This window comes from Myxine glutinosa, chromosome 1, assembly GCF_964187855.1.
Source record: "Myxine glutinosa chromosome 1, kmMyxGlut1.1, whole genome shotgun sequence".
NCBI classification, from domain to species: domain Eukaryota; kingdom Metazoa; phylum Chordata; class Myxini; order Myxiniformes; family Myxinidae; genus Myxine; species Myxine glutinosa.
Window position 1 is genome coordinate 443,962,401 of NC_136261.1, and position 15,751 is coordinate 443,978,151.

Consider the following 15,751-nt stretch of genomic DNA (forward strand, 5'->3'; position numbering starts at 1 on the left):
GATACAAACGTAATACCTGGGAAGATTCGTCATTCAGGTTGTAATGTTAACATTCAATGGCGTCGACGTGTAAAATTAAAAAGAGAAGTGAATTGGTGAATGTTAACATGATCTAAGATCTAAGTCCCCACTACCAAAAATTGTAGGGTCGAGTTTCCCCCAATTGGAGAATTTCGAGGGTGAACCCCAACCTGCCCCTCCCGGAGTGCAATGTCGCCCTGAGGGCCGCACCTGTATGATCACGGTTTACCTCCCGCCAGGTGAATATGAATTGTTAATCACAGTACATGATGCGACGCCTTCTCAGGAATTTACATTCACGTGATGACGCTAAATTAACTTCGTGACGTCAATACACTGGTGATGAAATGGTGATTTTATCTCTGTGTTTTGATTGGATGGAAGAGATTTCCACAAAGATTAAGATTAAAACCTCCGTGAGAAACAATGAGAACCTGACGTTTCAGGTCAGGTATGAACCCTTCATCGGACCAAAAGAGAGAGTAACACCCAAAAGGTCACCTGGCCATGTTTCGAAAGGTGTGATTCGCGATACCTGATGAACGTTCTGTTAATTCCATCCAGGGTTCCACATTCTACCTGTGATCCAATCCAAACCCACCGTCACCTTCACGATTAACGCCGGTGGTCCATTCCAGGTAAACACAAAGGGTTTCATCTACCTGGACGGACTTTCTTCACTCAAACATCCCATTCAATGACGCTTTGAAGAAGAAGAATCTATTGCATCTGAGGAGAGTGAAGAGTTCGGGTTAAAGTTCATTTCACATCAAATAAGATAAACAATGAACTTATTAAATTGTATAAACTTTATTATAATATAAACATTAATCAGCAATCACATCGTCATGAACAGGTAAATCACATCGTCATGAACAGGTAAATGATTTGATTGATTTGACCCAAAATAACCGGATCAGTTCGTGATGAAAGTTTGTTTCACTAAATGTACAAAATGAACGGGTCCATCATTATCCCAAACCCCAATAGCGGGTTTAACGGGGTCCATGAAGTTCCCCCTGAACACGTGCAGGACCTGCGAGTCCCCGAAACACGTCAACTCTCCCGCCTCGCAATCCAAGAAGAACCCAAACCGTTCATGATCCCCCGGGACGGAAAGGTAGGTACATTGATAGTTGTGATATGCGGAGAATTCGTCATCACATTTATATAAACACCAAGACTCGGGATTCTCTCCCAACCCGCTCTCTGCCCCTTTTCTCCCCATGGAGTTTAAACAGATCCCGATTCTGCACAAATAACTCGACCCCACATCGACCTCCCAGTAATGACGACCTGAGGAGAAACAATCACAGGTAACAACTTGTGTATAATAATCAAACCGATCAGGATGTTCCGGGTACTGATTCCCGGTCCTGGTTCGAGTCGCCGTCCTGAGATCCCCGGAGATCGTGATCCGTCGATGTGCAGAGTTTGGCTCCAGACTCGGGCTCCGTCCATCTGCGGACACGACACGGGGTCACGGACATTGTTAGACAAACGGACAAAAACACAAACACATTAATCTCTATCACAAAAAATATTTTATTACAACAATTGTTTTGTTTATTCACTTCACGATTTAACAACTTTATTTATTTCGCAATGAACAACATACATTATTTATTTATTTATTTCACCGAGAAAAACTTCGAGGGGGAGTGGATCGGGAGGGGAGAAGACGAGGGAGGAGATCTGTGAGTGAGGAGAGAGGATGAGGAGGGGACAGAGGTTGAGGGGCGGCAGAGGTTGAGGGGAGAGGGGGGAGGGGAGGGGAAATGAAAATCTTGCAGGTGTGACACTGTTTAACAGGTCGACACACACATTGATGAGTCACTCTGCACCTGTGAAACACCGGGATGACAGTTCATAGCTCGGTCGGGATTCTAACCCAGGTTAGACACCTCAGAGCGAGTGCGGATACCTCTCACACATCGTGCTTGTCCTGTTACTTTCATCCTCCATTTGCTTTCCAATTCCGGAGATGCCTCCATGAAGCGAGCCACCGTATCACCATGGAAACCAAGTGGTTTTAGCACTCGACGTTGATTGTTTAACACGTATATTTATCTCACCTGGAACGAAGTTCAGGTGAGCTTATGCGATGACGCGTCGTCCGTCGGTCCGTAAACACTTGAAACTTCTTCTCCGAAACCGCTGATGGGATTGCGACCAAATTTGGCACAAATGATATTTGTTTTGTTGTGACTAAAGTTTGTTCAAGGCACTAAAAAAACTCGCCGTCTAAGGGGGTTTACCGGGGGTCAAGTGGATCCAGGTTTAACCCCCAAAATAGGAATTTGCTTTTTCTCAAACTACACAAACGATTTCGATGAAACTTCACCACAACCTTCATCCCCCATGATGTACCTGAGTTTATTCAGGGCAATAAAAAAAATCTGCTCCTTTGGGGATCTACGGGGTGAGGGGTGGGAGGTGTTGCCCTGGGGTGGGAGGTGTTGACCCGGGGTGGGAGGGGTTACCCAGGGTGGGAGGTATTGCCCCGGGGTGGGAGGTGTTGCCCCGGGGTGGGAGGTGTTGCCCCGGGGTGGGAGGGGTTACCCAGGTTGGGAGGTGTTGCCCTGGGGTGGGAGGTGTTGCCCCGGGGTGGGAGGTGTTGCCCTGGGGTGGGAGGGGTTGCCCCAGGGTGGGAGGGGTTGCCCCGGGGTGGGGGGTATTGCCCCGGGGTGGGAGGTGTTGCCCCAGGGTTGGAGGTGTTGCCCCGGGGTGGGAGGTGTTGCCCCGGGGTGGGAGGTGTTGCCCCGGGGTGGGAGGGGTTACCCGGGGTGGGAGGTGTTGCCCCGGGGTGGGAGGTGTTGCCCCGGGGTGGGAGGGGTTACCCAGGGTGGGAGGTGTTGCCCCGGGGTGGGAGGTGTTGCCCCGGGGTGGGAGGTGTTGCCCCAGGGTGGTAGGGGTTGCCCCAGGGTGGGAGGGGTTGCCCCGGGGTGGGGGGAATTGCCCCGGGGTGGGAGGTGTTGCCCCGGGATGGGAGGGGTTGCCTCGGGGTGGGAGGTGTTGCCCCGCGGTGGGAGGGGTTGCCCCGGGGTGGGAGGGGTTGCCCCGGGGTGGGAGGTGTTGCCCCGGGGTGGGAGGGGTTGCCCCGGGGTGGGAGGGGTTTCCCCGTGGTGGGCGGTGTTGCCCCGGGGTGGGAGGGGTTGCCTCGGGGTGGGAGGTGTTGCCCCGGGGTGGGAGGGGTTGCCTCGGGGTGGGAGGGGTTGCCTCGGGGTGGGAGGGGTTGCCTCGGGGTAGGAGGGGTTGCCCCGGGGTGGGAGGGGTTGCCTCGGGGTGGGAGGGGTTGCCCCGGGGTGGGAGGGGTTGCCCCGGGTTGGGAGGGGTTGCCCCGGGGTGGGATGGGTTTGCCCCCAAAATATGTATTTTTTGGTTTGTTTGTTTTATAGTCTTATGATTATGTTAGTATTATTCTACATGCTAACCTGTCTTCGAGCAACCATTGAAATTGGGTTAAAATACCTGTAGTCGGTGTATACTGTTTATTTGACCAGGTGAGCACCCCGATGTTTTATGTTGACGAGAATATAAGATCCATCGCTTCGCTGACGGAAATACTTTGCTGAGATGGTTCATCTATGTGGGAACAAAAAATGGTTTCCTGGAAGATCCTGCTCTCCGTGCAGGTATACCCAATGTCACGTGTTGGCATTTGCAGTTTCGACACGCGTGTCCATGGACCCACGCAAAAAATATTTTTATTATTATTTTTTTTTGTATCACAAACATTCCCAGGAGGTACCCGAATCCACCGTAGTTTGATTCATTGAAATCCATTAATCCATTCTCAAGTTACAACATGTCAAACAGACACACAGACAGAGACACAGAGACACAAACAGACAGACAGACAGACAGACATGACTCCTTTTATAATATTGATATAAGACAGATGTTTACCAATCTACTGACAGCTGAGTTTCTCCATTCTGCTTGGAAGAATAAGATGAAGAAGAAGAGGAAGGGGAAGGGGAAGGGCCTGTGCTTTGTTTACGCCCTTTCTCCAGAAGAAGAAGAATGATCATGGCTGAGTTTCTCTGTAATGTTTTTCCAATTTGAAGAGGAAGATTTCTCAGAAGCAGAACGTTTCTCTGTGATGTTTTCCGAGTTTGAAGAAGAAGATTTATCAGAAGCAGAACGTTTCCCTGTAATGTTTTCCGAGTTTGAATAAGAAGTTTCTCGTTGAGTATGAAATGCAAAGCTCGAACCAACATGATCGAAATCCAACACGAGGTCGATGGACGTTATTTTTATACTGGAAGAGTCGACCTGTCGCTTCACTGATGGACCAATTAGTCATCATGTCTTTTGCTGCTAGAAGGGGAAGGAGGAGGGAAGAGGAGGAAGGGGGGGAGGAAGGGGAGAGGGAGGGGTAAGAGAATGGAGGGAAGGGGTGGGAGGAGGAGGGAAGAGGAGGAAGGGGAGAGGGAGGAGGAAGAGGAGGAAGGGGAGAGGGAGGAGGAAGAGAATGGAGGGAAGGGGTGGGAGGAGGAGGGCAGGGGGAAGGGGAGGGAGGAGAAAGGGGAAGAGGAAGAGGGGAGGGGAAGAGAAAAGAGGAGGGGAGAGGGGAGAGGGGAAGGGATGTACTGCATATATTATTTTGGGGGGGGGGGCTTTTACAGGACCCTCGATTTGGGGGAGAAGGAAAGGAGAACAAATTTACCCGTGCAAACAGAGCTTTAACATCAGCGTTGCCCAAGTAAATAGAGAAATTGTAATAACCTCTGCCACCACACATTTACATAGTGTTTATGCCTTCCCACCACACCCCACACTTCCTCTTGATGCCGAGGGCACATTGCCGATATCACCTCCCCGCCACCCTACCGCCCACACCCACAAGTGATGCCATGGCCACATTGCCGATGTTACCCTCTCCCCTTCATGAAGTTGTATTTGTTCCCTGAGTCTGGAGATTGTAACTAAAAAGATGTGGCCGTGGATAAGGAACAATGGCGGACAGACAATGGTGTACATATACACTACTCACAATAAGTTAGGGATATCGGCAGGTTCTTCGGTGTGGTTGGTGTTGTGCATTAATTATGTTGAAAAAAGTTGTTGGTCCTAATTCGATGGTTATTAACGTGTGAAAAAACACAGCATTCTTGATTTCAATACCCTAACCCGAACCCCCATAAAAAAATTAAGTCACTCCCACAATATCCCTCTCACTCCCACACAATTTCAATACCATAACCCTAATCCCTATAAAAAAAATAAACTCACTCCCACAATATCCCTCTCACTCCCACAATATCCCTCTCACTCCCACACAATTTCAATACCATAACCCTAATCCCTATAAAAAAAATAAACTCACTCCCACAATATCCCTCTCACTCCCACAATATCCCTCTCACTCCCACACAATTTCAATACCATAACCCTAATCCCTATAAAAAAAATAAACTCACTCCCACAATATCCCTCTCACTCCCACAATATCCCTCTCACTCCCACAATATCCCTCTCACTCCCACAATATCACTCTCACTCCCACACAATTTCAATACCATAACCCTAATCCCTATAAAAAAAATAAACTCACTCCCACAATATCCCTCTCACTCCCACACAATTTCAATACCATAACCCTAATCCCTATAAAAAAAATAAACTCACTCCCACAATATCCCTCTCACTCCCACAATATCCCTCTCACTCCCACACAATTTCAATACCATAACCCTAATCCCTATAAAAAAAATAAACTCACTCCCACAATATCCCTCTCACTCCCACAATATCCCTCTCACTCCCACACAATTTCAATACCATAACCCTAATCCCTATAAAAAAAATAAACTCACTCCCACAATATCCCTCTCACTCCCACAATATCCCTCTCACTCCCACACAATTTCAATACCATAACCCTAATCCCTATAAAAAAAATAAACTCACTCCCACAATATCCCTCTCACTCCCACAATATCCCTCTCACTCCCACAATATCCCTCTCACTCCCACAATATCCCTCTCACTCCCACACAATTTCAATACCCTAACCCTAATCCCTATAAAAAAAATAAACTCACTCCCACAATATCCCTCTCACTCCCACAATATCCCTCTCACTCCCACAATATCCCTCTCACTCCCACAATATCCCTCTCACTCCCACACAATTTCAATACCCTAACCCTAATCCCTATAAAAAAAATAAACTCACTCCCACAATATCCCTCTCACTCCCACACAATTTCAATACCCTAACCCTAATCCCTATAAAAAAAATAAACTCACTCCCACAATATCCCTCTCACTCCCACAATATCCCTCTCACTCCCACAATATCCCTCTCACTCCCACAATATCCCTCTCACTCCCACAATATCCCTAACTTATTGAGTAGTGTATGTAGATGTATCTACTTATGTGGAAGTGACGTCGTATCATGAAAGAAGATCACACAAAAAGGGGGAAAATAAAATAGCACAACAAAGGCGAGGCACCGGGGGGTGGGGGGGGAGAGGGATGGGAGGGGGGTTGAGGGGGGGGGCTGCTTCGTTCGTCGATATACGTACTTTTTAGCTCACCTGGAACAAAGTTCAGGTGAGCTTATGCGATGGCGCGGCGTCCGTCCGTCTGTCTGTAAACACTTGAAACTTCTTCTGCAAAACCGCTGATGGGATTTGACCAAATTTGGCACAAATGATATTTGTTGTGTTGTGACTAAAGTTTGTTCACAACAATGAAAAAAAACGGGGTCTCAGGGGGTCTGCGTGGAGCCATATTTCCCCCCAAAATAGGTATTTGCTTTTTCCCCTGAAACGACAAACACTATTTCGATGAAACTCCCACACAACCTTCACCACACGTGATGTACAAATGTTTGTTCACTGCATTACAAAAGGAGGTATGTGGGAGTGGACCCCAAAATAGGTATGTTTTGTTTGTTTGAAGTCTATTGATTATGTCAGTATGATTCTACCTGCTGCCCTGTCTTCTGGCAACCATTGTAATTGGTTTAAAATACCTTTAGTCAGTGCAGTATACTGGTTATTCTACCAGGTGAGCGCCAGGTGTATTGCCCATATTTTTACTCTTTAAAGGAAGGAACTAAATAAAATAGACTCAATCTGAGGAGGGAGCAGGGGTGTTCCACTCATTACCAAGCTGCTTGGAGAGTGCTCACCAAGCAGCTCAAGCACTCAAGCAAGCTTTATTACACAGAAACCGATCTGTTCTGACGCAGGGAATACTGGAATTGAGTGGACAAAATGGGGGGAATTAAGACCCCAAGCTGAGCGACCTGAACGCAGGCTGACCAAAGATAAGCCTGTTCGTGTAAATTATCTTAAAAACACACACACAAAGACACAGTTTTCCTTCATGTAATCCATTGGAGGTGGAGAGGTATGTATGCAAAGTTTGGGGGTGCTACGTTTCATGGTTTTGGAGTTATGGAGGAGATGGACACACACACACACACACACACACACACACACACACACACACACACACACACACACACTTTTTTTTATTATTATAGATATATGATTCCACAATGTTTGTTGATGTAAGATGTTTATGTGAGAGATTGGGAAATATGTTACAAATTCCTTCAGGATTGTAAATTTTATCTGTGACGAACGAGCAATTTATACCGGATTATGTTTCAGAACGAACCACGATTTGTCAAGAAAGACCTTGTTCTGATTACATCGTTGGTGAGAAGGGGAGGACGAGAGAAAGAGGGGAATGGGGTAGTGGGGAAGAGAGAGAGAGAGAGGGGGGTGGGGTAGTGGGGAAGAGAGAGAGAGGGGATGGGGAAGTGAGGAAGAGAGAGAGAGAGGGGATGGGGTAGTGGGGGAGAGAGAGAGGGGGATGGGGTAGTGTGGAAGAGACAGAGAGGGGGGTGGGGTAGTGGGGAAGAGAGAGAGAGAGGGGATGGGGAAGTGAGGAAGAGAGAGAGAGGGGATGGGGTAGTGGGGGAGAGAGAGAGGGGGATGGGGCAGTGTGGAAGAGAGAGAGGTGGATGGGGCTGTGGGGGAGAAAGAGGGGGGAGAGAGAGGGGGATGGGGGAGATGAAGGGAGAGAGAGAGAGAGGGAAGGGGATGGGGGGTGGGGGATGAGAGAGGAGGGAGGACAGGATGGGGATTAAGAAAAGTCTTTAATCAGCAAACACAAGTTTGGAATTTCCCCTCCTCCTGGTTGGACATCGTTCAATTAAACAAACTTTGGGTCTTGTGACACTTCACAAGAGGGAAAATCGAGTTGGAAAATAACTAAGTGGAATAGAGTGAAGGAAAATATGAACAGGGAAATAAAACAGAAGAAAAAGGAAAGAATGAAAAGGAGAAAATATGGAATTTTAAATGATCTGTAAATGGAAGGAAGAAGAAGAACCCCCTCCCCATTTCCCTTCACTTACAAAGTCTTCTCAAGTTGTTCTGATCCAGCTCCACCTTCTCCGGATGCTCCACCGGTCCTTCTGTGGAAATGACTAAAGATTAACAAAAATTACAAGATGTGAAATTCTATTGTTTTTTTGTTTATGAAGATTTATTTTATCTTTTAACGAAAAATCTAAACACAACAAACATGGGGGAAGAGACATGGAACCTCCATTTTGTATTAAATAAATTATCATTTTCATCGATTCATGAAGGAAATTTCCCAACATTGTCCTTACACTTCCCTCTCATGTAGTAAAATGGAGTGATCGCTAATTCGTTTTCTCCACAAGATAGAATGAATCTTTCCTTCTTCACTGGAATTAAACATCACATGATTCCAGGAACAAGTGAATGATTCAAGAAACATGTGAATGATTCAAGAAACATGCGAATTATTCAAGGTACATGTGAATGATTCAATGTGCATGTAATTGATTCAAGGTACATGTGAATGATTCAAGGAACATGTGAATTATTCCAGGTACATGTCAATGATTGAAGCAACATGCGAATTATTCAATATGCATGTGAATGATTTTAGGAACATGTGAATGATTTATGTTGATGTGAGATCGTTCTTGGTGAAATCAATCTGTTGATCGCTCCGTGATAGGTCAGTGCACCTGTGAAAAAATTATAGATTGAAAAATTCCCTTTACCAACTCAGTATTTTTAGCTCACCTGGACTTTAGTGCGGTGATCTTATGCGATCGAGGATTGTCCATAGGTAAGTGAGTGAGTGAGGGAGTGAGGGAGGGAGGGATTGAGGGAGGGAGGGATTGAGTCTGTAAACACTTCAGTCATTATCGCTTGAACCAAACACATGATGTTGATGAAAGTTGGACATGAGCTTCATATCTGACGCCTAATGAAGGTGAATTAATCACATCAAAATCTGCGCTCAATAAGGGGAACTACGGGGGTTTGACCCCCAAAATAGGTATTTGATCTTCTCCGAAACTACACACACAATTTTGAAAAACCTGATCACAACCTTCATCACCCATGATGCACCAAAGTTTGTTCACAGCATTAAACATATCATAGTCTGAGAGGGTCCGTGGGGGGTTGAGCGACTGTTGCTCCTGATCCAGGTGAGCTTCAGGACCCACGGTCCTATTTATTTTTTAAGTTTCCCTGAATTGACCCAATGGTTAATCGATCAAAATGGAAATGACTGAATTATTTTGTCCAGCCTTTCATAATGTTCATTGATCAGTTGTTTTTATCATAACAATGAATAAATTATTTGAAGAATGAAGTGAGAACAACTCATTCACCTGACATGTTCCACGTGACGTATCACTGTGTAATCAGTGTGTGTGTTTCATGTACAACACCTGGAAATATTAACCAAAAGTTTCTGCTTCGTTATGATGATCCGTGAACACTTCACTGTACAGAATTCATTTTAACAACTTTTACACAAACATTCTTCACTTTTCCAAACTTTTACAATTACAGTTCATGAGAAGAATAAAACAATGAATGAATGAATGATCAGTTACATCGACCTGGATGTTAAGTTTTGCACAAACACCAAGTTCATGTCCTGGTTCCTCACAATCTCAACTAATGACCTCATTCACCTCTAAAATGTTTGTTTTCGGCACAAAAGGAGATTTCTCTCCCCCACGGGCCGGTCCCCCTCCATCCCGGATCACAACTTTGTGGATTTCATGTTATGAATTTTATAATTTATGAAAAAGGATTTAAATTATGTTAGTCTTGTATTTCTGGTCCATAATGTTTCTTTATCATAACGAAATTAACTAGAACGGCACCTGGTAGAGCACATACCTCCACCAGGCTGCACAGTTTATGTTTTGTATCCCCTGAAAGACCGGATCTGGATCCAGACCTGAACCAAAGTCGAATCAGCTTGTTATTGTCGCACCCAGCCAACTCATTCACCAAGTTTTGTCATAACTCATTCACAACTTTTTGAAATATCGTGGTATGCAGGACATCGTTTTTGGCCCCAACTCTCAATGATGTGAAATCAGTTAAAAATTCTCTGTTCCAGATCTGGATTCGGATCTTCACCAAATCGGATGAATTCGTCCTTGTCACACACCCAACCTATCCACAAAATTCCGTCCGAATCCATCCACAACTTTTTGAGATATCCTGCTCACAAACAAACTGTAAAGTATCTCGACAAACTGCGATCAATTGTCGTACACGTTTATTCACTCTGCCGATCAAGGCCCGATTCACAGCAGCGCCATCCGAGCTCTCGCGTAGGGATACAACGGTGAACATTTGCACTGCATACATGACATCCTCCCCTTTAAGTCCAAAATTACCAAGAGCAATACGTGCTAGATTTCCAGAATTGACATTTCAAAAGCAACATTTCCAAAACATGTGAAAATATGTGTGCAAACGGTTATGAGAATAATGAAAATACGTGAAAATAGAACATGTGTCAACGTGAAAAAAAAAACATCTTCAAAGATTCAACCGGTCGGGTGCTTTTCTCTCACGCATTGAGCGTCGCGGTGTACCAGTGGATACAGAGTCCGAGGTGATTCCTTTGGGTCGCGGTGTACCAGTGGATACAGAGTCCGAGGTGATTCCTTTGGGTCGCGGTGTACCAGTGGATACAGAGTCCGAGGTGATTCCTTTGGGTCGCGGTGTACCAGTGGATACAGAGTCCGAGGTGATCCCTTTGGGTCGCGGTGTACCAGTGGATACAGAGTCCGAGGTGATTCCTTTGGGTCGCGGTGTACCAGTGGATACAGAGTCCGAGGTGATTCCTTTGGGTCACGGTGTACCAGTGGATACAGAGTCCGAGGTGATCCCTTTGGGTCGCGGTGTACCAGTGGATACAGAGTCCGAGGTGATCCCTTTGGGTCGCGGTGTACCAGTGGATACAGAGTCCGAGGTGATTCCTTTGGGTCGCGGTGTACCAGTGGATACAGAGTCCGAGGTGATTCCTTTGGGTCGCGGTGTACCAGTGGATACAGAGTCCGAGGTGATCCCTTTGGGTCGCGGTGTACCAGTGGATACAGAGTCCGAGGTGATTCCTTTGGGTCGCGGTGTACCAGTGGATACAGAGTCCGAGGTGATTCCTTTGTTCTCCACGAAGGGTGTAGCGTTTGCAGAGGTTTTCGGGGCATCCGAGCCGGCTGGAGCGGCCACGACGATCTCCGGCAGTGGCGGGTCGAACTGTTGTCCTTGACACGTTGACAAACAAACTGTCCATGACACGCTGATAAATTCCAGGTGCAGATTTCACTCCAAAACTAAGTCGGTGGTACCTATACAACCCACGATGCGTGTTGATGGTAAGATACTGTTTCGAATTCTCGTCCAAGCAGAGCTGTAGATAGGCGGATTTGAGATCGAGTTTCGTAAAAGTCTTGCCTCCCGTGAGACGAGCATAGAGGTCTTCGATCCTTGGGATTGGATATTTATCCAATGAAGAACACCTGTTCACGGTCATTTTATAATCTCCACATATGCGGATGGACTGGTCCGATTTTATGACCGGAACGATGGGCGCCGCCCATTCGGCATACTAGATTTGCTCGATGATCCCCAGATTTTCAAGATGATCCAGTTCCTTGTCAATCCGCTCCCGCAGGGCGAAAGGGACTGGGCGAGCCCTGCAAAATATAGGATTGGCATCCCGGTCAACCCTGAGTTTAGCCGTATGTCCTTTCAAGGTTCCAAGCTCATCCTTGAAGACATCCGGGTACGTATCCAGCACATTTTTGAGTGTGTATGCTGCGGTAGGAGAAACGTTGGCTGCCCGGAGTTGATGAATGCTTTCCCACTTCAGTCGAATTATGCTCAACCAGTTCCTGCCGAGTAAGGAAGGGCCCTTTCCAGGAATGACGATCAGGGGTAGCTGAAACTCACGGTTATCGTAGCCCACCGTGACATCACATGTACCGCAGGGAACAATCTTCTCACCTGTATAGGTGGATAGTCCATAGGTAGTAGGTTTCAGATGGGGTCGGTCAGCATCACTCCACAGGTTTGTGAAAACAGCATGGCTGATGAGCGAGACGGCTGCACCAGTGTCGACCTCCATTTGCAATGGTCGATTGTTGACGACAACATTGGCAAGAAGAGGGTCCCGCCTATGGTGAGAATCAATATGAAGCAGGTCATACGATTCTGAGTTGTCGGAAACAGAGCTCACCTGGTCAAGCTCGGGTTCCTCCGAACCGATAAACTGATGAATCTTGTCAGCAGCTTTTCCTTTTCCCGATTTGCGAGTGATGCAAGCTGGAGCAATATGGCCAGTTTTCGAACAGAAATGGCAGGTGGCCTCTTTGAACCGACACGTCTCCGGAGGGTGCTTTCCGTTGCACCAAAAACAGTTGTTGTGGGTTTGAGACTGCACTGGCTTCTGACGAGGAGCCTTGTTCCAACGTTGTGGCTGAACATGATCCAACCGATTCACAGCAGGGCTGGTACCAGATGAGCGAGTGGCACCGATGCTTGTAGCGTTGCGTTCAGCACTTTCCATGGAAATGGCGGTGTCTCTGGCATTTTGGAACGTCAGTCTTCTCTCAGCAAGCAGGCGTCTACGAGTGCGGTCATCGGACATGCCAACCACCAGCAAATCACGAAGCATGTCATCGATCGTGTCCCCAAACTCACACAGATGTGACAGTTTTTTGAGGTGTGCAATGAAGTCTGCGATCGACTGACCTTGCTGCTGTCTGCACATGTAAAAATTAAACCGACACAGGATGACTGAAGGAGATGGGTTGCAATGTTCCTTCAAAGCGGCCTTGAGCTCTGCATACGTGAGCTCCTGGATTGTCCGAGGCCGAATCAGGTTTTTAACGAGTGTGAACGTCTCACCTCCGCAAACGGACAGGAAGACGGCCTTCATCCGGCCTTCGGTCGCAATGCCGTTCGCCTCGAAGTAGAAAGACAACCGCTCAGAATACGTGTCAAAATCCCCCTCATGAGGGTCGAATTCATCGATATGGCCGAAATATGTCATGGTCTAGATGTTTATCCTCGTCGCCATGGAAAGTATCTCGACAAACTGCGATCAATTGTCGTACGCGTTTATTCACTCTGCCGATCAAGGCCCGATTCACAGCAGCGCCATCCGAGCTCTCGCGTAGGGATACAACCCGGTCCCGGTGTAGGGATACAACGGTGAACATTTGCACTGCATACATGACACAAACAAACAAGACAGAGACAGACACATAGACAAGGGTGAAAACATAACCTCCATCCACCTTCAGAGGCAGAGGGAATACATGGAATGTAAGAAAGTTATTTCCTGGAAATTTATATTTCCGGAGTAGAACATATTTTAGTTCCTCATTCACATCGTCACCGATTTTTCCAATCACAATACTTTGATTTCCTGAATCCATGCTGGAATTCCAACCTATAGGAAAGGATAACATTAAAACGAGATTTTAGGTGGGACAAACAGCAAATGCAAATCAAAATGGCCTCCAAATCAAGCTACAGACGGTGTATCATCCATCGCTCAAATTCATTACTTGACAAACTTGAAAGTTCATAGAACATGATACTCCACGCAGTGTTCAAGTTTTTACTTCAATTTTAATAATATAAACAATTTAAAGATCATTTTTAAAATCTGGAAGTTTAACGCAACGACACTGTACTAGCACGACCACACTGTACTAACACGACTACACTGTATGCAACACGACACTGTACTAACACGACCACACTGCAATAATGGCGACACTGTACTAACACGACGACACTGTACTAACATGGTGACACTGTACTAACATGGCGACACTGTACTAACATGGCGACACTGTACTAACACGGCAACACTGTACAAACGACGACACTGTACCAACACGACCACACCGTACTAGCACGACTACACTGTACCAGCACGACAACACTGTACTAGCACGACGACACTGTACTAGCATGACGACACTGTACTAGCATGACTCCACTGTACTAAGACGACGATGAGTCACAGTTGAGGAGATGGAGGCCTTATTGATCACCATGGGACACAGCGTCACTCGGCATCTTACAGAAGCATATCGGTGGCCTCTTCTTCACCCTCTCACGTGGCACTCCCTCTCATCATCGTCATCATCATCATCATCGATATTGATATTTGTGGGGCCGATGGCCCCATAATGATTGTTTCCATGGATGGGTTTCACAAAGTACACTTATGCAGTACCCCTTCTCACCAATGTTTAGATATTTGGCTAAAAGATAAAAACAATCTTCAAAAGCATGAAACAAGAAAATTTCACATCTTGTAGTTTTTGTTCTTCTCTAATAATTTCCACAGAGGGGCCGGTGGAGCATCCGGAGAAGCTGGAGCTGGATCAGAACAACTTGATAAATCTTTGGAAGTGAAAGGAAACGGAACCAGGGTTCTTCTTCTTCACTCCATTTACATATTATAAAAAATTCCATATTTCCTCCTTTTAATTCTTTTCTTTTTCTTCCATTTTATTTTCCTCTTCATAGAACGGCTTCGGGGTCACGACCAAAATTAATCTCTTGCTAGATGTCGACATATAACATGGTTCTTGGAAGTATTATGAAGGTGATTTGTGTTATTGTAGCGACCCATGGGTCCCCCAAGCGAGACCAGCAGCAGAATCTCCTTGCTCCAGCCGGTGACGTCACCGGCGGTCAACCGCGGTGCCGGGGTGGCTGGTCACGTGACCACCAAAGCGTGCCGCGCGTGCGGTTATAATCCTTTGCACCTGTCGGTCACGTGACCACCGAAGCACGCCTCGCCTGAGAGGCGTGGCTTTCGGTTTTGGTTGTGCTTTCTGGTTTGGATATATATGCAGCCCGATAAACGGGCTTTTCAGAGTTCCCGAGTTGGTTTTTACAATAAATATCTTCTCGGACGAGTTTGTGCCTTGCCCATCATTTTGTCCGTCTCATGCTGGAGCATGAAGAGAAGATAACTGAGAAGGAAGTTGAGGAAGCGATAAAAGCAATGAAGAGTGGAAAAGCGGGAGGGCCGACGGGAGTTGTGGGAGATATGTTGAAGGCAGCAGGAAGTTGGGGTGTGAAGAGAATGACAGAGATCTGTAATCTGGTGGTGAAAGAAGGCCGCATTCCAGTGGATTGGGAACTGAGTACCCTCGTCCCTCTATACAAGGGGAAAGGTGACCCTCTGGAGTGTGGCTCGTACCGAGCGATAAAGTTATTGGAGCATGGAATGAAGGTATTGGAAAGGGTGTTGGAGAGGAGGATAAGGAAGAAAGTGAAGATCGACAAAATGCAATTTGGATTTATGCCAGGAAGAGGAATGACAGATGCACTTTTCATTGTGAGGCAGTTGCAGGAGAAGTACATGG

At 46.5% G+C, this 15,751-nt stretch overlaps 1 protein-coding gene across 1 annotated transcript in view; it reads right to left on the reverse strand.

Annotated features, from left to right (window-relative positions):
• Positions 1-781: 781 nt before the first annotated feature.
• LOC144889672 (E3 ubiquitin/ISG15 ligase TRIM25-like) overlaps positions 782-15,751 on the reverse strand; it is a 40,971-nt gene continuing 26,001 nt past the window's right edge. Inside the window, exons 7-8 of the mRNA XM_078770824.1 lie at positions 8,411-8,470; positions 782-1,482 (exon numbers count right to left, since the gene is read on the reverse strand). Of these exons, the coding sequence (XP_078626950.1) occupies positions 938-1,482; positions 8,411-8,470 (605 nt within the window). The 3' untranslated portion in view covers positions 782-937. The remainder of the gene's footprint in view (positions 1,483-8,410; positions 8,471-15,751) is intronic.